Source organism: Hetaerina americana, unplaced genomic scaffold, assembly GCF_022747635.1.
Source record: "Hetaerina americana unplaced genomic scaffold, ioHetAmer1.1.p SCAF_1, whole genome shotgun sequence".
Lineage (NCBI taxonomy): Eukaryota > Metazoa > Arthropoda > Insecta > Odonata > Calopterygidae > Hetaerina > Hetaerina americana.
This window is the reverse complement of record NW_027286069.1, coordinates 97,885,399-97,907,481: the sequence shown is the minus strand read 5'-3', so window position 1 is coordinate 97,907,481 and position 22,083 is coordinate 97,885,399. Positions and strand designations below refer to the sequence as shown.

General features: G+C 34.3%; 1 protein-coding gene across 1 annotated transcript in view; it reads right to left on the bottom strand.

Annotated features, from left to right (window-relative positions):
- Positions 1-3,687: 3,687 nt before the first annotated feature.
- The window catches only part of LOC139692681 (midasin), a 121,505-nt gene continuing 103,109 nt past the window's right edge, over positions 3,688-22,083 (bottom strand). Inside the window, exons 63-72 of the mRNA XM_071590968.1 lie at positions 21,384-21,528; positions 18,721-19,296; positions 17,120-17,328; positions 16,789-16,879; positions 15,068-15,369; positions 14,081-14,245; positions 12,088-12,222; positions 11,779-11,918; positions 7,203-7,455; positions 3,688-4,239 (exon numbers count right to left, since the gene is read on the bottom strand). Of these exons, the coding sequence (XP_071447069.1) occupies positions 4,054-4,239; positions 7,203-7,455; positions 11,779-11,918; positions 12,088-12,222; positions 14,081-14,245; positions 15,068-15,369; positions 16,789-16,879; positions 17,120-17,328; positions 18,721-19,296; positions 21,384-21,528 (2,202 nt within the window). The 3' untranslated portion in view covers positions 3,688-4,053. The remainder of the gene's footprint in view (positions 4,240-7,202; positions 7,456-11,778; positions 11,919-12,087; positions 12,223-14,080; positions 14,246-15,067; positions 15,370-16,788; positions 16,880-17,119; positions 17,329-18,720; positions 19,297-21,383; positions 21,529-22,083) is intronic.

The window sequence follows — 22,083 nt, the reverse complement described above, 5'->3', positions numbered from 1 at the left end:
CTTAAATATTCAACATCACCTTCCTATTTCTCGAGAACTTAAGGTCCTTGATTTTCTTATGGTTGATTCTCATCCCATTTCTATCAACTGGTTCTGTTATTTGTTCACCGTGCTTTCCCCTCGATAACGGAACCAGAACTTCTTAGTCATTATGACTTCGTATAGATACCGCGCGCCCAGGGCTTCATAGTTATCATGGACGTGTATAGATGCCGCGCATCTGTAAATGTAAAATTCGTCGAAGCCATAGACTAGTAATGGTAACAATCAATGAGTACACGAAGTCATAATTGCCTGTGGCTATATCTACCGTAAATATGCAGAATATTAGAGCCAGGTGATTGCAATTAACTGCATACACAGACGCTTTACTTCGCCTTGTTAGTAGAGGCGCTCAGCTGTTCTAGACGCCCTCAGGTTTTGTTTTCTGAAGAAAATTACCAATGAAGAAAAATTATGTGAGACGAAAATCGTATACAGCGATGTTTAAGCTAGAAGTCATTGATTTCGCGAAAGTAAAAGGAAATCGCGAGGCTGGCAGAAAATTTAATGTGGGAGAGTCAAGCATACGGGAATGGAGGAAAGGAGAAGCGGTGATAAAGTGTTTACATAAAAAGAAACGCACAATGAGATACAAGAAATGCTTCTGGCCTGAACTTGAAAAAACACTTCTCGAATGGGTCATTTCCGAGAGAGCGAAAGAAAGTAAAGTGTCAACAACTAGCCTATTGCTGAAGGCAAAAGTACTTGCGGAAGAATACAAAATAGAAAACTTTAAAGCCTACCCGTCATGGGGATTTCGCTTCATGAAACGAAATAATCTGTGCATTCGTAGAACTTCACAGGGTGTCACAGTGGCTTGTGCAAAAAATGGATTTGAAAAAGCTTTAGGCAACATTTCAACGCCAGTGCTAGAAGATGAGGAAGAGTTAACCTCGGAGAGTGAACTCTGTGATGTGTCTGAAGAGATAATAAATGCACTTAAGTCATTCAATTGTGATTCAGGCGACGAATTTCTTGGATTCGAGTGATCTATCTGCCCTATATTATTATACGTTCGTGTATATAATACGACATACGCTACGTATACTTGAAGTACTTTGTATTAGAATGAAGAAGTAATAAATATTGAAATAAATGAAGAATAGGAATTATATGTTTCTTCTTTTTCTCATGGATTTATGAGATGAAATAACTGTAACAGTAGCAGATCTGTGTATAATAGAATGCAATTGGAGAGGCCTGCTTCCAGACTCATTTTTGCGAGACTCTTCGTTAAATTATTGTGTGCATACCTATTTAAATGTTTGGTTTTTTTAATTTTCATAACACGCATCGTCATTTTTTTCGATCATATGAAAATTTTTGTGTAGAAATCGCCCTCGTTATCGATGGGAAAATACGGTGTATAAATGTTTGACTGATTGGCTAAATGACGCTTGCTTTTTCACCAATGAAATGGCGAATTCCCTATCTCCAGGCCATCCCAAGCCTCTCTTGTCGATTCCTTGAGTAAACATTATACATAAATATAGAAAATGGACCTAACTAGCCTACCAGTAACTGGCCATCCCAATTCTATCTCCCCCATCTTTTCAGTCTGCGACATGTATGTTTCAGTTAAGTCTCCTATCACTTCGTTTTAATATTTGTTCCGTCTTTGTTCAATTAATACTACCCAATTCACTCCATGGAATGCTTTATCGAACTGTGCGAGGCAATCTAACATATTCTAGTTACATGCTTTATTCCTTTCTTTTGCCGAAGCGAGTTCCTTTATGCTTGTTGATACCAATCATTGGTACACCTATCCTTAGTAAACCCAAATTGATCTTTCCCACTAATCATTTGCCTTCTTCTCTATCCCATTGCTGTTTATTCTATATACTCTCTTGGCTTTATGGAAAATTAAACTTATGGCCTGCAAGTCCTCACATACTGCTGATTTCCCTTATTTTTAATGGGAATTGATACCGATCTAACAAACTTTACATCTATATGGTACCCTGGAAGCATCTGCCAGGGTGTGTTGCTGGAAGTGATTCTACACCAGGCATGCAACCTAAAAATAAACATCCTTAAATGCTATTTATGAAGAGAAATGTGTAATTTGAGTGATGGAAATGAATTTAGAACTGTTTACATGTACTATGGTATCAAAGTGTGCAATACTTCTTTACTTTTGTGAGATGAGCTGTCAGTCAAGAAAACTATTAAATAACAGTTAGGTAAACTAATGACCACATACTAGGCTAATTAGTGTTAAAATATTTCTAAATTCCATCATTTACAGCCATTTTGTTCCCTTGTCTGGAAGTAAATTTTAAAGCTTTCGATTTTACATTTGATCTCTCTTATTTTCAATACCTCTCCTCCTAGGGTGATAGGACCAGTGGCACATTTTTTTGCATCATTTCAAAAGAGACCTGCTTCTCTTTATGTTTGTGAGATTTGACCTGTACTTAACTTTTTTCTATGAGTTCAACTAATAATCCAAACACAATACTTGTTTGTCATAACAATGTTTCACAAATCTAGCTTCTTTTCACTGCACATAATATAAATGAGTAATTACAGACATTTACAGGATCCAATACACTAGCAGCATCTTTAGGCCAAGCTCCTCATGCATAAATCATCCAAATGGTACCATAAAATATCTCCATGGAAATGTTATCTATTCCTCAAACTTCTATCTTGCAAGCAAAAGTTTTGACCCAGGCTATCCAAATCAACATCATATTCTCTATGTCTACACCAACTAGTCTTATATCTATACTATACATGGTTTTATAAGCATGTCTTTTCATCTTGCATTAATCTCTTCTGCTTCTGTAAATCATAGCTTCTTAATATGTTTCCTTTGTGACTTATGTTATCCTTTTTTAAGTTATTAATAACTGCCAATTCACTTGTACAAGGATTGCATATGATATTGGCCACGGAGATCTGCCTCATGCATTGCCATGAATGGCATCATCCCAATTGGCTGAACCCTGTACTTATCAGATTTTCATATTTACATCTAAGATGGTTTTCTGAGGTTTCCCATGGCCTTCTTCAATGGGACTGTTAAATGTGACACCATTACTTTAAATAGTCACTCCACTGGAGACATATCTTTGCAGCCACCTCATGGAAGAACGGGTACTATTTCGATTAACTTCAATCTAGATCCAAGTTGCTTCTAGAAATAATAAGTAGCTTCCAGGAAATGAATAAGCCTTTCACATGACATGAAGGGAATGGCTGAAGATAGAAAAAGTGTAAGTAAAAAGATGCTAGGAACTTTTGCTGTGCAGAAATCAACAACAACCAGATATATTTTTCAGGGACCATCCAAAACCTGTTCAGAAAAGATATATATCATAATAATATGGGTTACTACCTTTAGCGATGACAATACAATTAGAAAGTAGATAATCTATGGCTATTATAAGAAGTCATACGACACAGTGACATTATACCTAGTTGATACTGCCCATTGCATCATCATAGACCACATCAAAGCAAACTTCTAGTATTTCTAGAGGAATAATCCCAAAATTTTCTCACTACAAATAACCTAAATTACTAGAAAAATATATGCAATGAAGATACTTTCTTTTAATAGGAATGTATATTCAAATCTCAACTTATAACTTAATCACAATGAAACAATGACTTAAAAATAAGTATAGGTACAATAATAGGCATATGAAATACATAACACATTATTCATACATATTAATACATATGAGGTCAAAATGTAAAATATCACTCAAAAATTGCTACAGGTAACAAACTAATCAATGCTGGATAACTTATCATTTCATTACTGCAATATATTAAAAATATGTACTACATTTCCAAATGAATGTAAACACTTAAAAATGAGATCTGCATTCATTTTAAATTGTGCATACGCAATAATGATCAACAATAAAACATAAACTGCTCTTACTAGCAGTGTCCAAATTGACTGAGTGATTAGCTGTCAACATATTAAGTATCAAAATGGTTCAACCTCAATGTAATAATAAAAATAAATATCACACGAAGACTAAGATTCCTTCAATGCTTGTCCATCTCTGTAACAAGTTCAAACCACTGTCGGAGGGCATCACTAAGCACACCAGGAAGAGCATTAATGTCACGAAGTATGAGGTAGAAAGGAAATGGAAAACTGTCCAGATAAGATGTTATTCCAAGTACTTTTCCACCCTTGAAAATAGGCATTCGGATATCCATTATGGAGTCCTGATGAAAACAAAAAGATAAATCACTGTGATTAGATATATTTCTTGGAGAGTTAAAAATATTATTATTATTATATAAATCTTGTTTCAATTAGGTAATTGTCCTGGTGGCAACGATCAAGTCTGGTCAACAATCACTCTTACAATGTATATACATACACAAGAAGAACAGATGTAAGGCAAGATGCTCTTATATACAATGACACTAAATTTACCAACCATACCTACAATGCTCTGTCCATCTCCGCTCTCCATCCATAATCACACACTATTCAATTTCATATACTGTTCAAAATCAAGCACTGTTAATATATTATTCACGTTTGCAATATAACCTCATGCCATCCACATCACATACAAACAATATTTTAATAAGTACATTAATACAATAATCACTGATCAATATCTACCATTTCCGTGACACACACTGTTCTTTTGTACCTTCCGAGTACATATCTCGCTGCCTATGCCGCTGTTATTTGAACATTTTATATCTTTTTAATGTATCCCACCTCATATGGATCCCATACTATGAGGTCGTGAATACTAATATGAGCATAGATATAAGTGAATTTTTATACATTTAGATATGGAATCCAACTTCCCTTTAAAATATATTTCATCTTAGTACACTTTCCCCTCATGTTTTTTGGCTCATAAATACTCAAGCTATCTAATATGATAAATTACATATCACACACAATGATGGTATGTAATTTATGATTTGTAATTATTTTTCAGTAAAACGAGCACCAAACCTTATGCAATAATAGGAAATGAGGATTTATTAGAGTTAATGTTTTTCAACAAAGTTTCAATTTCATTTTAGGAAGTTTCAATTTTGCGTATCTTTTGGTAATAATAATTTGGTAAGCTGTTCCCCTGAACATGATGCCACAGTTTCAATATTATATTATAATATGAATTTAAATCTGGCCAGATAACATTGGGATTTGATTCCACCAATCCATGATCTAAGCTCACAATATCATAGTCTAACTCATACCTCTCTGAATCACAGAGAAAATTCCCATAAATTTTATTTATCCATGCATATCTTCCGGAAATTCTCTTCTGCTTTCCAAGATACCCTTTTCATTTTCCTAATTATTATTTAAATTCTTATGTATGTGCCTTATGAATTCTTTCAATGAGATGCTCTCATATGCCTATAATCAACAAGTCTCCTGACCTCGCTCAACATTTTTTAATACCTCGTAATATTCCTTTGTCACAGGTTAATGCTTTTATAATACATTCATCTGGGGTCCTTTTATTTTCTAGAATATGATGCAACACCTCATTTTAAATCAATTTAATTATTAATTTAATTATGCTTCATGGCAACCACAAATTCTCCATTCTGAAGCTATTTCTGTGACTAAACATAATTAGTCGAATACCTAATATTTCTGAATATCTGAAAATTAAACATACAAGTTTTTCCACTGATATTGAAAGTACAGTATATCAAGATATTTTTCCGTGAAAAAAATGCCATTATGATGGAAATACATTATTTCACATAAATAATGCATGATGTTTCATGAAAAGGCTGATGTGGCATTATCACTCATTAAGAAACGTTAGTCTCACAATGTTAGAAATGCTGTGAGCCTAACATTTATTCATGAACAATAATGCATTTCTTAATGAATGTATAAGAGATTTTTTAGTAGCAGGAATCAATAGAAATAACCAACTCCCTCATCAGCCACAATACACACAAGATCAATGTGTATGATAAGTGCTTGAAAATGACTATATACTACCTATCTACATTGTACAAATGCTTTCTTCTTTCCAAAGCATTGCATAAATGATTGTTTCAAAAACCTTTCAATATGTTATCTAGCAGTCCAGTGCAAGCACTTACAGAACATCATCTACGTTTACTGTGACTAAAGGAGGGGCCAACTTCATTAGTCATCTAGCAATGACTCCTTCCCATTTCAGAACCCTTATTCATCTCAAAATATGTTTCTGTAAATGCTGTATTTGTAATTCATATAAAACTAAGTACTATCACAGCATTTTACTCTACAGAATCATAATGCTAGATAATACTACACAAGTTAGTGATACCACTGTAGGCACTGTGACAATACAAGTTATTTGACATTTTCAAAATTAAAGTGATAAAACTAGCTTTATAATTATCAGTGACCAGAGGTATATTTGTGGACTACAGTAAAACATCCGAAGAAGCTATTTTCAGCAAAATAAATGTGAGCCTCTAAGATCGCAAACGTTCATCTTTAATTTTCATTTCACCTAACTTGGCAAACGAGAAATTTAAATGCTGAGAGGGCTGAAGAATGCACTAGAAACTGCCTAATGTTTAGCAAAAGCTTAAACAAAGCATTAAACTTTTTCTTCTGCGGAAACCAAGTCACCATAATGATGATAACAGCAGGAGAATTATTTGCCTTTACAATACCTTAGAAATATCTTTAGTTTTCCCAGTTTAAAAAAATACTAATGTTAACTCCATTTTTTGAGTGGGATTTCAAATGAATACTGTGCTTCACTATGAGCACATAGCAGATTTACATGAATTGACATCTCACAGCTACTTGGAACTTTATTTAAAAGCAAAAATCTGGGTTTGATTTTCATCAAATATACTATCAGATTCTCAATTAACAACCTTTATTCTAAATAAATGTAATATTTCCAGTTAAAAATAAATTTCATGCATTGAATTGGCCTTACTGCCTCACAAGGAGACTTCGGTTGACACTAGCAGTGCCACAACACAAAACTCTAGGGTGATTTGGCTCTCTCCTAGTAATGATATTCCTTGCAATGCTAATTATCATACACCTATCCCACAACTTTCCTCATGTATCTCAAATTGGAAATCACCCTGATATTTCTCCAATTTTCCAGTTCAACACCACTATGCATCAATTCAGTTAGCTTTCATTCTAATTCTATCATGCTGAGCATAAAGACCATTACCATGCTTTCAGGGTTATCCACAATAACGAACACAGTAAAAATCCCCGAGTCTTGAGCTCTTCGAACTGCATGTTTCACTCGATCAGAACCTTCATTCCATACACCCCTTCCATCTGACACAATGACCAATAACTGTGCCACACTCACACCCACAGCACAAGAAGTTTTACTTCCACTGAGCAAAGAAGTAGCTGTATCCATTAGATTACCAATAAGAGTCTTCTTTTGGTCAAAGGAGAAGTGCTGTAAAAGCCTGAAAGTAAAATACAATTCTTAATAGTGTGCTAATTGACATGGATTCTAAGTTTACTAACAGGATTTTCTTTACAAGAATAATAAATTAAGTAATGATGACAAGATACCGTGCAAAGACAGTGACCTTGCTTTTATCATCATCATTTCCTGTCAACTTCTAACTTACTTCATAACCCTAAAATGTAATCTTATACGTTAATTACACTTACGAATTTTCATATTTTACATAGCAATTGAGGAAAGCAAAGACTGAGAATTTGGCACAATTCATGACAAGTTTTGAACAAGATCTTGGTCATAACCAGATTTCTATTTTGAATATGAATACATTGTTTACATGATTAGATCAGAAATTTCATTTTGTCATTCAAGGGCAATGATTGCATCACTTGCATTTCCCATCTTTACCAATCATCAGAGTTTCGTTCTTGGTGACAACTGTAGACACCCTCAGCTTAAATGTGATTTTTCAGGTACCAGATCTTCCTGAGAGGTCAAAGGGGATGATAGAACCTTTGAGTACATTACTCTGGTATTGCTGTTTCATATTTCAAAAGGGGAATATTAACATTGGGAAAATAGAAAAAGGGCAATCTTTTTCTATTGCCTTATTGGCATATTTGACTCTAATTAGCAAACATTGGGATTTCCCTAATTTCATTTTGTTTCACATTTACAATTTATTTGGGAAAAGTGTATAGAGCTGAATACTATTATGATATTATTAATTTCTAAAGCTATTATTTTATATACATTAAATTCTTTTAGAATTATTTCCCATTAATTACCATAGTTGGCACATTATATTTGGAGGTGTCATATTAACAGTGGAGAAATACACCTATCACAAACAGATGAATTCCTAATTTATATTGTAGAAGAGGGTTCATGCCCTGAGGTCATTTTGGGTTCATCAGGCCCCACTTCTTTCTTCTCCTAGGATTGAATTGTAGATTAAAAAGTGTTTCACAACTTTAAAGATGGCTCACTGAAACCAAGCTACAGCCATGGCCATGCCTTGTTTTAAGTCAATGATAGGTTCCAAGAAACTGCGGGGGATGCCACAACAGTAACTTTTAATTGAGTCATCGGCTAATATATATTTCAATGCAACAATTTCAGAGAGTAAAAATCATTCACCTCGACCAAGATCCTGGTCAGGGCGAATGATTTTTACACTCTGAAATTGTTGCATTGAAATGATAGATTTCTTGAAAATGCCATTTCGTCATCAGCTGCTAAATGAGTGATTATTTATATATTTATTCCTCCATTCATATATATTTATTTCTATATGATTGATACTTTCCTAGAAAATCACCACATATTGTTTTTTACTTTGACATGCATTTTAAAATCTCTTAGAACATAGGAGAAACAATTTTATAACAATTATAGCATGAAACTTACACAGAATGCATTGACACTATTGTTAACTAAAGACAACCTTTGTTGTTCACTCAAAAGCAAATTTCTACATTGTGATTTGTGAGGCAACATATTTTGACATAAAGGAAATCGTGTAAGGCATGGGTGTGAGGAGGAGGTATAACTATGTCATGAAACGTGAACGTACTAAATAATACAGTTCACAGTTGTGGTTTACAGTACAGAATATCATGGACTAATTTTAGCTTATGAGGTTAAAAGTTGGAACATTGAATATAACACAGCTTTGCAGGGGGGAGATCATATTACCATGAAGGGAACCATGTTGTCATAAGGAATGATTTAAGCTTAATTGAAGCTAACAAATTCCATCCTTTCCCATAATCAATTACAAGACCTTCCACATCAAATTATCATTGGAGAATTAAAGGGAACACTTTCAGTAGAGTACTGCAAAAGCAGCAAAAACATTGATGCGCATCACAAAATCTCCATGCTAACAAAAATGCATTTTGAGAAAGAATATACTTGATTCTTCCTGACATATTTTATTATACTCAATCTAGGTCTCGACTTGCAAAACCATCATCTGGTGAAACACACAAGACATACTGTTTTAAATACTTTACAGAAACCTTAAGTGTCCAAACCCATAAAGTGATGAAGACCTTTCTAAATAACAACATAAAACTAGCCTTCTACAATAAAGGCAATTTAGGCTATCTCATATCCAACAGCAAGGACTAAATTCCCAAAATGGAAGAGTAGAGTGTATAAAACTCCACTGTGAGTGCTCTGGCATTTGATTTGGACAGACAGGAAATCCAAGAACGAGTAAAAGAACATTATGCCTCTTTCATAAACAAAGATTTTTCCTTCCACTTTGCCATAACCTACTAGATAACAACCATACAAGTGACTTTATTCTGAAAATAAAAAACATTTGGAGAAGAAGCAATTAATGTTAGATGAATTGGAACATTTGGAAATATCCAGGAATGTTCAATATAAGGCTGCAAACAATGGGTCTTCAAATTTGGCAAATGATTTCATGATTTCATTCTTCCTGCTCCGCCCTCCTAGACCTACCTCTGTTACACAGACCCTAATTGATGCCATGCCCACAACTACCTTCCCCCCTCTGTGCAGTATATAAAGCAATGTAGGTCTTCAGCATTTTACCTGATGATGACTATATAAGTCCAAGCCTCGGCTGTGTGTAATAAAATGTACGTGAAGGATGTAAGTATCTTCTTTCTCAGTAAGAATCACTTCCACAAAAAATATCCCTATAACTACCCAAAAATGCATTTACACACAGAGAGGTCACATTCCTAGGTGAAATCATGTAATTATCTATTGACAAATCAGTATCACCTGTTGATGTTGCCGTTCATTCTAAGTGTTTATGTCTATATAACCCACTAAAGATTTTTGGTCTTGACAATGTATCTTTTTAATATCCATATCAGTTTAATTAATTCACAAATTTTGCAAACGTAATGCTTCAATTGATCTAAACATTGCTAAAGGAAACGTACAAAATTGCAATGGATCACTCATGGTGTATGAACACACAATTGGAGAGTTACACTTGTTTTTAATCATAGCAATCAATTAATTCATGCTAAGTAAATTTTCACTAAGCAAGTTAGGCTTGCTAATATCCTAATACCATTATTGCCAACTTCTGAAATCAAGTTGTTACCAGCATAACATAACATCAATTTCATTATCATGTTAAGTCAAGGGACAAGGAAAATGTTAACAGCAAGCTGAAAAAAATTAACATAGCTTACTTGACAATGGTTTATGGCCTTTCTTCAGAATTTCTACAATAGTGGACTTTTTAATGCAAAAGCTATCAATATTGAGAAACCATTTGCAATACGGATGTACGAGGGTGGTTCAATAAGTACCCGTGTTTGATGACAAAAGGCGTTCCTGAGGGAAGTTTATGCTATCATCGTGTGCTGCCATCTATCAAACGATGGTGAAACAAATTTCAGACTAATTTAAAGGTTAGTTTGGATTTGGCAGCCATTGCTAAGATGGAAAAAGAGCAGTATCGTATGGTAATTTGCTTTTTGTTTTTGGATGGGAAGAAATGCGAGGAGATAAAAGCAAAGTTAGATGCTGTTTATGGGGACACTTCGCCATCTATGACCACAGATATTGGTTCAATGAATTTAAACGTGGGCGAACATCTGTTTTTGATGAGCAGCGACCAGGATGCCCAGCAGACATGGCTACCGAGGAAATCATTCAAAAAGTCCATGCCATGATTCTCCCTGATTGATGAACGAAAGTGCACGAAGTAGCAGAGGCCGTGGGTGTGTCGACCAGAACGGCAATTAATATTTTACATGATAAGTTGGAGATGAAAAAGTGTCCGCCCGATGGGTGCAGCGATTGCTCACGGTGGACAACAAGCTGATCTGGAGTTGTCGCCACCAAACTGCATGAACTACGTTATGAATTGCTGCTGCACTCCCCGTATTCACCCGATCTGGCTCCCAGCGACTTTTTCTTATTCCCTAACATGAAGAAATGGCTCGCGGGAAAAAAATTTAGCTCAAACGAGAAAGTTATACCCGAGACAAATGCATATTTTGGAGAGTTCGACAAATCCTATTTTTTGGAGGGGTTAAAAAAATGGCCGGAACTTTGAGAGAAGTGTGTCTTTCCAAAAGGGTACTATGATGAAAAATAAAAAAAATGTTTAAAAAAAATGGTTTCTACATTTCTTACATGGGTAATTTTTGAACTGCCCTCCTACTGGTAAAATTAATAGCACTAGGGTTGATGAAGAAACACCATTCCAATACTAGGACAAATGAGTTAGCACGAAATTAATATGTAAAAACCAACACTGAGTTAATTGATATTCTATAATTAATTCCAACAAAGTCAAAAAGAGCAAAAAGCATACCTGGCTCCACTTTGCTCACTAAATGGCTCACTCAGGGGATGCAAAACTTTCACAACCTCACCAAAACTAAGAACTCCAAGTTGACCTGCTTCAAGTAGGGTCAGTGCTCGTGAAATAAGTGCCAGGGATTCAAAAGCCAGCTGAAAATAAATTACAATTTACCACAACATAGTTTAAAATATAAAGGTTACATATCACCATTTGTTCACAGCTTTATATTACCAACAGGCACAAGAGAAATATTATCCATTAATCTTACAATTATTAATCAACACATACCAAATAATCAGGATAAAAGATTGGTCTCACCTCTTTGGATTGATTGTCAGCCATACTTGAAGAGTCATCAATGGCTAAAACTATTTGATACTCTCGTTTGGAAGGCTTAGTTCTTCTTAACCAAATTTTATCCTTTCTGAATTCACTAGCAATGTAAGGAATCACCTAGATGAAAAAAAAAATTATTAGCAAAATCAACCAGATTTTAGCAGCTCTTGACATTTCAGGTAACATACCTACATTGTAAGTTTAACAAAAAAATTAAGTAATCCTTTGATTATTGCTTTCTTTCATTTTCATTAATTCTGAGACTGTTAATGAACCCACCTTCTCAATGGCTTACTATGTATCATTCCCTATTAATCAATACTATTTGCTGATGATGCTAATTTTATTCATAGGGGTAAAGATTTAAACTTGACCAAGATTCTATCAGATATTACCCTTGATCATTCCCAAAACTAGTTCTCTGCCAATAATATTTTCCTAAACAAAAACAAAACCCGACAGCTGTTATCCACCTTGTCCAAAAAAGTAGTTGAAAATAACCAATTTGCTACACTACTAGGCTTTGCTCTCCATTTTCCATGGCCATATGTAATATGGTTTGAAAATATGGGGTTCTTTCTCTTGTGTCAAATCCATACTTACACATAACAAAGCTGTCTGAATAATCTGTCACGCAGACTCTAATGATCACTGCAAACCACTCTACATTGATTGTATCATGATAGTTTAAAGCCCATATATTTAGGTTTTGTAATGCCAAAGAAAATGTTAATTATATTAAGACAATGATCGAAGGTACCTTTATGAAACAAGAAAGGGATATAAGCTAAATACATTATATTTTCATTTGGCTAGGTAGCCATCGGCCCCGGTGACAGCAGGGTAATGTCCTAGTCTGCAAATCCAAGGGTCGTGGGTTCGATTCCCAACTGGGTGGGTTTTTCCTCCACCTAGGGCTTGGGCATTTGTAATTGTTATCATTGTTAATGGTCCGATGTAAAGGCCAATGACTGCTGTTTTCGGACTAATGCTAAATAAATAAATAAAAAAAGACTGAAATGCATTGGCATCACATTATTTAATAAAGTATAAGGTATTGCAATATCCCCATATTTCCAGAATCAAAACCAAATTCATGCCAATACGGACATAAATGAATTTTCACGTGTAAAATGGAACGAAATGCCAGTTTCATGGCCATAGTTTGTGTTTGGAATGAAACTGACCAGCTTATTTGATCCGAACAGTTTCATGATTACTCACTGCTTCCACTAAGGCACTGGATTTACCTATCTGACTATTGAATTGACTGAATAATAGGTATTCAAGAGTTTTTTATTGATGAAAGATTGCAGTGATCTAAATTAAGACACTATTTCTCTGAATTAATTTACAACAAGTGGCAAACATTACAATCTTATTTCTCCTGGAATTGCATTTCATTGGGGCTTATAGTGAATAATCCCTCATAGCTGGATCTGCTACTGGCATCACAGCACTTAGTTCTATATTTTAGTATTGGCTTTGGACAGGTCTTACATGCATAGTGGGCCATGCCAAACATGAACTAGACTCACAACTAAGAGGAAAATCATTATCACCAAGAACTCCTGATTTACATGCCATACTCCAGAATTCTTAAAATTTGCTCCTAAATTTTTGGAGAAATTCAGCAAATTCTGACTTCTTCCCTATTTTCCCTAGTGAGTGGGACCTCTTGGAAACTTTTATAGGGCCAACTAAATTACTTGAACATCTAATAAACAAAATTTGCTTCCAAAAATCATACACTATTAAAGATGCTACATTTAAATTAGCACGCGATGTGAAACCAGTTAGCTTATTGAATTATCCTAATTACAAGTAATTTAATGCATTACCTCTACCTTGATCATTTTCAGGAGTAATATCCAATTTCCCTGGTTTGTCCCATATTTGCTATACTAAGAGTAAAACAAATTAAACCTTATAGATGAATTTGGTGAACAGAAAAATGTATCACACCATAAATTACCTTTCTCATATTAATACGCCTTCCAGTCCTGTAATCTCCTTTAAGCCTAGATGCCTGAGTTGGTTCCAAAACAAGTCTGAGTTGCTCACTAAGGTCCCTAGACAAGCCTTCTGTGAGAGCAACAAAATTATCCCACATGTGCAGAGCTTCATCTCCAGCAGGAGGCTAAATTCCGTGAAAGAGAAGAGTAAATTAGCACAAGAGATAAAATATTTTGATCCTGAATTCTCAAATGGTGACTAAAGGTAAAATCATTAATTAGCTTCACAACCAGTTTATGACTGGCTTCAAATAGGTTGTGATTGATTAAATAAATGTTTAAAAAAATGACAACAAATATTTTTACACATTATAATCACAATAAGAGTTCAGAGAAAAGAATTGCAAATGCTAAGGAAAAAGGAACCTCTGCTTCAGTAATCAATATAAATTCCTATCACGGACATGAAAATGCTTTATACCTTTACTATACGCAATAAATACCATTTTCATAATGAATATTTTTTACCCCATGCAGTATTAAGTTTAAATTATCAATCTAGCAACTACGAAAAAATACTGCCTAGTAACAATGTAAACACTGAACTTGAAAAAAATTTTAAAATTTGTTTTTAAAAATTTTAAAACCCTAAATGACCCAAGAATTCAATAATTTAATGATTATCTGTTAACTAATTACACAAGATCAAGTCTTTACATATTATTCTCAGAATAATACGAGCATGGCTTTTATGCCACCTAAATGCCTTAGAAGACCAGAGAAACCTGAAATAAGCTATACATAAAAAGTGATGTAAAAGGTTGTTATCCATTACAACAATGTAAATTTACATTTAAAAATCTATTATATTTTAAAACAAAACATTGACAGAAAATATCTCAACGTGAATACTCCTGAGTTCCTAAAATATGTTCTTTATTAGAATTACTAATTTTCATTTTCTGAACAGAAATGTCATAAACCTGCAAAATGTGTGTTTAACAAACCTGACTCCACTCTGCCAGTTGATTTTGTAACTGAAGCCGGAGTTCTTCTGGGTTGGCCATTTTGGCATCCTGCTCGAGGTCCAAGGCCAAGAGTTGAGTATGAAAGAATGTTTCATTCCCCCTGGCCACCCCCTGTGTTGCCACCATCTCCCCTTCCACTTCGGCACCACCCTCTGCAGACCTCTCCCTTTCCTTATTGCTCTTAGCCTCTTTCTTCTTTTTCCTTTCTCCACTTTTCTCTTCTACGATGTCCACAGAGTCTTCTATAGTGGGAATATCTTCTTCTTCAACCATAGGCTCTTCTAGAGGAGGCGAGGAATCAGAAAACACAATGAAGAGACCATAAAATCACATGACGGCATTAAATGATAGGAAATCACACAATTATTACGTATCCCATTACATTAATTCTAGAAACTTGAAAATTAAGAGGAAAACTATGGCCCACCAAAAGTGAATTACTCAACACTTAAATTCCATTTCACACTATCAAATAATTATAAGTATGAGCAAAATTTGATGTAAATAAAATTCAGTGAATTTTATTGGATAAATAAGCAATTTCAGTACGGCATATTACGCCACTTGTGAGCAGTATTATCAAGATGATTATAAACAGATGCTAATCCACGGCAGTGGCAGTAGACGTGTTCACTAAATCTATGCATACAACTAATTATTTTTAATGCAGCCATTGCTAGATGCTAAACGTAGGCTTAACTAAGCTAATTTACTTAACATGTAAAGCATACTGAAATGAAGTACATTGAACATTACTCATTACATAAGGAGTCTAATTATATGGCATCTTTACTACATCAAAAGTCCACTGTGCCCATTATAATAACAGAAACCTCTGACTCTGGGAAATACGTAGGTCTGAGATTACTAATGCATGAGTTTTAAGGGAGGAGAATGAGAGCAGGGAAAATAGGATACAAACTGAGTATGACAAGAGTTTAAATCAGTAAAAAATAAATGTTTTGGTTAATTACTGAGCATTACCATTAAATCAAGCTAAACACCATCCCCAGTTACGTATTGGAATAATTCAACAGCTTCTGAATAAATACACAACGCAAACTGAAGCCAAATAAATTCATTGGATAACCATGGGGTAGACAAAGCATGATGTCTTTGGAAAAATAAATCTATTATGATGTTACTTTCAAATTAATCAATAGATAATAGAACCAAAGAAAGAGAATTTTGAAAAATAAATATAAGATAAATTATGATTTCTAATATTCCCTATGATTTCATGGTTTAATTTTATAAGGCCATTCTGCGCATGCCGTACAGGAGAAAAGTGCATTTCTACGAGGTGTAAAAATACGCTTGGCAATGATATTCCTTTACTTGTACTTTCTGATATTACCATATTTCACTCTGCAATATTTAACTTTTTCAACTCATTGAGGAACCAAAATTTCATCACAGAAATCATAAAAATGAATTTGGTTGAGAATAAAATAAGTTTGTATCGAATGGCTCTCGATCTTCCAGCCTTGTAAGTGAAACAAAATTAAACACACAATAAACATGCTTACTGTCTTGTACTTGTTTGTGTGGTTTGAAAATAATTCCATAATGATAAAAGAAAATGAAAAACTCATAAACAATATTATGTCAAAAGTCAACGCCAATGCATATTCTAATAACAACTTAACTGCATCATCATAGGATTTCTGGAAAAAGACAGGCTAATAAATTAGACATACCTTCTTGTGCAGCTATGTCTTTATCCATGTCATCATCTTTATCTTCTTCATTTTCATCCAAGTTCAGTACAGGCTGTGACTCGGTTTGTTCCTTTTCAAAAGAAATTTAAATTAACAGTGAGCATTATTCAACATTTATTTGGAAATATATTCTGTACTACGGTAAATGCAGCATATTTTGAGAGGCAAGAAATCATCACAACGGCACCTACACTAGTTGGACACCTGCTCCGAATAACCAAAGTCCATTCAAGTAGGCATTGTTACTACACTGTTGTGAATGAAACTTTGAATTTGGACAAAATTGCAATAAATAATTTCGATAACAAACCTTAGTGGCAGCATCCAAAGTCAGCTCGCTAGATTTTTCTTTAGCCTCCTTGATGTGTTCATAAAGCTCACTTTCTTCATGCTCTCCTTCATTCTCTTCCTCCATTTTATCATCTGCATCTTCTTTTTCATCTCTTCTTTCCTCCTCTCCCTTTTTACCTTCAGTATCAACAGTTTTCAACTTCTTCTTCCGAGGTTCCTTGGTTTCTCCTTGTGTGAAATTGGATTAGGTAACAATTGATAAGCATCTGGCAACACTTACTGGCAAAAGCATTTGGAAATTGCAGTAAAAAGAAAGCAAATAATGTTTTCTATGAGATTCGTGAAGGCAATGGCATGTACTGAACTGCCAAAGAGCCAAAAAGCATAATGGTGATTTACTTTGAAGAAGATGGCATTTGAGACACAAAGTGTGACCAAAGTCAATAAAATTAAAATAATATGCCAGAGTGAAATCAATAACTCTTGTTACACATTATAAATTAACCTACAAGTATAACACAAAATTAAATTTTAGCACGATGAATTATGAAAATAAATTTATCTCTCTTCATAAAATAACCCTCACAGTTGAGACCACTGTTAAGTGCTTCAAAATGTAACCAGATGAAAAAGTATTTTTACAGAATTAGTGCACTAGTAAAAATGTTAACAATAGAATTCATAAAATAAATTATAACCTTAATTTGAAGTGTTTGCAATCAAAATATTAATGTGGATCCTGAATTAGTATGCACTTGGTGAAGCTTTGAAATGTAACATTTGGAATGCTTTGACATTTGTTCCCAAATCATCCCCACTCTTCTTCATGTTACAGATGCTGATGTGCATAAACGAGAGAGCACAAGCACATCTTATTCCAAATCTACACTGGCTACAAAATCATGGTCACCATTTTTATGCTTCTTTATCTTGACATGGAACTATTACAAATCTAAAATGAGAGATCTTCTTGAGTAAAACAGTTCAAATAAGATTTTTCCATAGCATAACCAGTTACCATTAGTTTTCCAGATGAATGGAAATGCCTGAGTTTTCACGATGTTCCCAGTCAGTGAACAATACCTTTTCAAAAAAATATTAATTTTGTGATTTAAAAATCACTTGTGAACCACTGTACTAGTCCACTCCCCTCAACATGAATGAGGGATTGAGGGAATTATCAAAGTTGCACCTGTAAATCGAGTTGTCGGCAACCTACAAACTCCATCTTTAGCCATGAAACATTAATGCGGGCATCCTGCCCATCATATTCTAACTTCTATCTATGTGTGCATCAGAGTAAGCATCAGCTTAATTATATATATATAAATGACTTTCCCTTTCAATCACCTATCTACAATTACTCAAATTTGATAACCCATTCTCATTTATGCATGATAAAAATTTTCAGTGGCCTGTTTTTTAAAGTCTTTATTTATGATTGTTACTATTTTCATGAACCAGATTGAAATTCACGAATCTTTGGACTAAAGTCTTTGAGGTTTAGAGTTTTTACGAAAAGAGTACAAACACCTATGTTGAGGAGTAGCAATTCACATATACATTCCACTTGGTTATACAGATAATTACAAAAAAAACAGTGACCATGGTATAACCTACCTAGAGTTCTTGTGCTGTCAGACTCCCCTGGCCTTCTCCTCTTCCTCTCCTCCTTTTCAGCATTTTCCATTGCTTCCTTTTCTCGACGAAGATTTGCCTCTTCTGCTTCCCCTCCATGGCCCTTTTCCCTCTGCTCTTCCTGATTCAAGCCCACTCCATGCTTCTCTTTACTGTCATCTGCATTCTTTCCCTCATCCTCATTGGAATGCTCCATCACACTCTTTGTTTTGTCCTTGGAACCATCTTGAGCCACTTGATCCAATGCCTCAACAGGCTCTGCACTCGGTTGGTCATCAGAGGGTGCAGCCACTTCTTCTTCTTCCCTCATCTCCTCATCATCTTCCTCACCTTCCTTCTGACCACCTTCGGTCCCCCTTTCTTCCATGGCCTCACCCTCGTCCTCTCCTCCCTCATCCTTTTCCTCCTCTACGTCCATCTTCTCTTGCCTCAGACCCTCCCCAGCCATATCATCTTCCTCCTCAACATCCTCACCTTTCCCTTCAGGCTGATCATTTGGAGGTGCATCCTCCTCTGTATTCTCTTCATTTGCATCATTCAAGCCCTCTTTTATTTGCTCTGTGGTTACAATAAACAATACGTCCAATTAGTTTTGAAAGCAAAATAATCTTAAATATACATCTGAAAAATACAATCAATGGTTCACCTTAGTACTTCTATGAACATTAAAGTAGGATGTGGTTATTTTTTTCAGAGATCCTTCAGATCAAGAAGCATTATATCAGGGAACTTGTCCCTATTCCTACGAAAAACACCAAAACAAGACATCAGTTACTATCTGGGTCATCTATTTATAAAATGTGTGCCAAACCATATTTATCATAAGGATTAGTATTCCCTTAGAAAACTGGCAGAACATTAAATTTCCTAGACAAAGTTACCAGCATTGTTACTGTAGCATGAATAGTGCATGAGAGAAGAATGTTTCTGGCTAACATAGATTTTCACCTCACTTGTTTAGTTTCATATTTTCAAAATGCATTTGTCAAATTGGTGAGAAGGTGTTTGGTACAAATGAAACAGACACAGTGTTTCATTTGTACATGCTATTTTCTACATGTCTAATTCTTTAAAATGATGCCTCCTCAAAGGATCAGTGAAGAAATACCACTTCACTACTATACTGCGACCTTAGTGCCATGATGAAGAAATTGAGACAGTAAATTAAGAGCACTGAATTGGATTTGAAAAAGAAAGGAGTCAAAGAGATACAGTAACTTCCCTTGGAAAATAACTCCTTTCACTTCATAGGACCTTACAAAATGAATTTATAAGAGGTTGTACTACACTTTGAAAATCTGTGCTTATATTTCTGATTACCAATTGTTTTTTTTTAGCAATAGTGGTAAATACAAATATGTTTCAGCACACATACATTAATTTTATCATTATCTTGCAAAATATTACATTAACAGACCAAAGGATGGGATACAAAGAGTTCAATCCAATGATAAATACTCTTATGAAAATGAAAAAAGACACTTTCAAAGTTCTTTTAAGCAACTGTTGATACTGAAATTTCAGGTTAGAATTGTTTAAATGCGGGTCCAGTAAAACGAGGCTCAAGTAAACTTAACTTTCCTTCCAGTTATGATTAAGTTTGCAGTCAAAGTTTTCATAAGCTATAGGGTTGAAATCTATTATCATACTCGTTATTTAACTCTGCAAAAATTGCAATTGTGATATTGTATTAGGTAACTGTGATACATTTGAAACTATACTCAACTCCTGACTGTCATTAACCCTTTCCATGCGACTCATTCTCCAGAAACCAAAATCCTCACATGTGGTGAAAAGGGAGGGTAATCTGTCTCCATAACCTTTAATACTCCCGGAATAATAACATAATCTAAATAACAAAACTATGGAAATAATAAATATAATCTAGATTCACAGTTTGTTTAATGGAAAGTTTTTATTTATTTATTTTAACAAACATAATTATCATCAAATTTCAAATTATGATAGTGCACCACGGAGAGGATTAAAAGTTACGTTCCAAATAGCCTACTGTGCAAACATACTAGGTACGTTTACAGCAGCGGCAGGATTAATGACATTATATTCATGAGTTTATTGATTTAGAATTTAGACTGACTGATTAATGTGCATAATTACATTGAATGTTTATAATTTCCGACAATATCTACCATGGTGATCAATCGTTTAATAATATCTAAATCAATAGCAAATAAATAACAAAAATGAATCAAATATTTTGAAAACGAACCACAGTACTCAACCCAAGGGGATGTTTTGTTACTCCCTGTGAAACCCATTGTTTCCTAGGAAGCTCTAGTACCCAAAAACTAACACACCATGGGTGAAGCTGAATACCCTTAGGCATCACCTGGAATTGAAGCTGAGCCTTTTGGTCAATAGCCCATACCTCTACTTACTGGACTCTTAATCTCTTTATCATAAAATATATTAATAAATATTTTATAGAATTCTTTATGCATTCATTTTACACCATACTCTTAAATACTAATTTTCCAGAGAGTATTTCAACATAGCCGCTATGATTTATTTATTTAGATTAGTACCAACCTTACTATAATAACCTTTGGCCTAAAACCTATTACAACCTTCTTCTCTTAAATAAATATTCGGAGAAAAACAAAAATGCCTAACAAAGGGCACACCTTTCATTGTGTCAATATCAAAGGGGTTTTCCTCCCCATCTCCATCTTTGTCCTTTGCTTCTCCATCATCCAACTGCAAGTCATCTGGTAAGTCCATGGCTTCAGGTTCAGGAAAAGCATCCTGTTTTCCATGGTAAGGGTCCACCTAAAAGATGAAAATAAAGAAAAACTTAATGAAGAAAACTATTAAACATAAGCAACTGAAATATACAAGTCAGAATTAAATTACACAATAAATATAAAAAAATTACTTCTTCAAATTGTCTTCTTTGAAATCCAAAACTGAGAGGATAATGATCATACCAGTTCAACAAACTAAAATTTTTATCAATATCCTGTATGTATAATAAAAGAAACTGGAACTAATAATAAATCACTACATGACTTAAACATATTTTAATAATTACAGATAACCTTAGGCGCTATAACTATAATGCTTTGCGAGTGAATATTTCCATTAATATTCATTATACTTGAATGTTTAAAACACTAACCAGTCAAGTTTTTCACTTTTTTGGTCATTATTTTAATGATTGAAGTCCTGAGATGACTATAGGAGAGTAAAAGTGTTATATACTCAGATTTATCAAAAGACTAGCTTATCCATTGGATAAAAACCAGTTATTCACTGATAGAAAAACAGAATTAGCAGTCAAAAGTGAGAAAATTACAGCATCGACAAAACCCACAGCTCTGTATC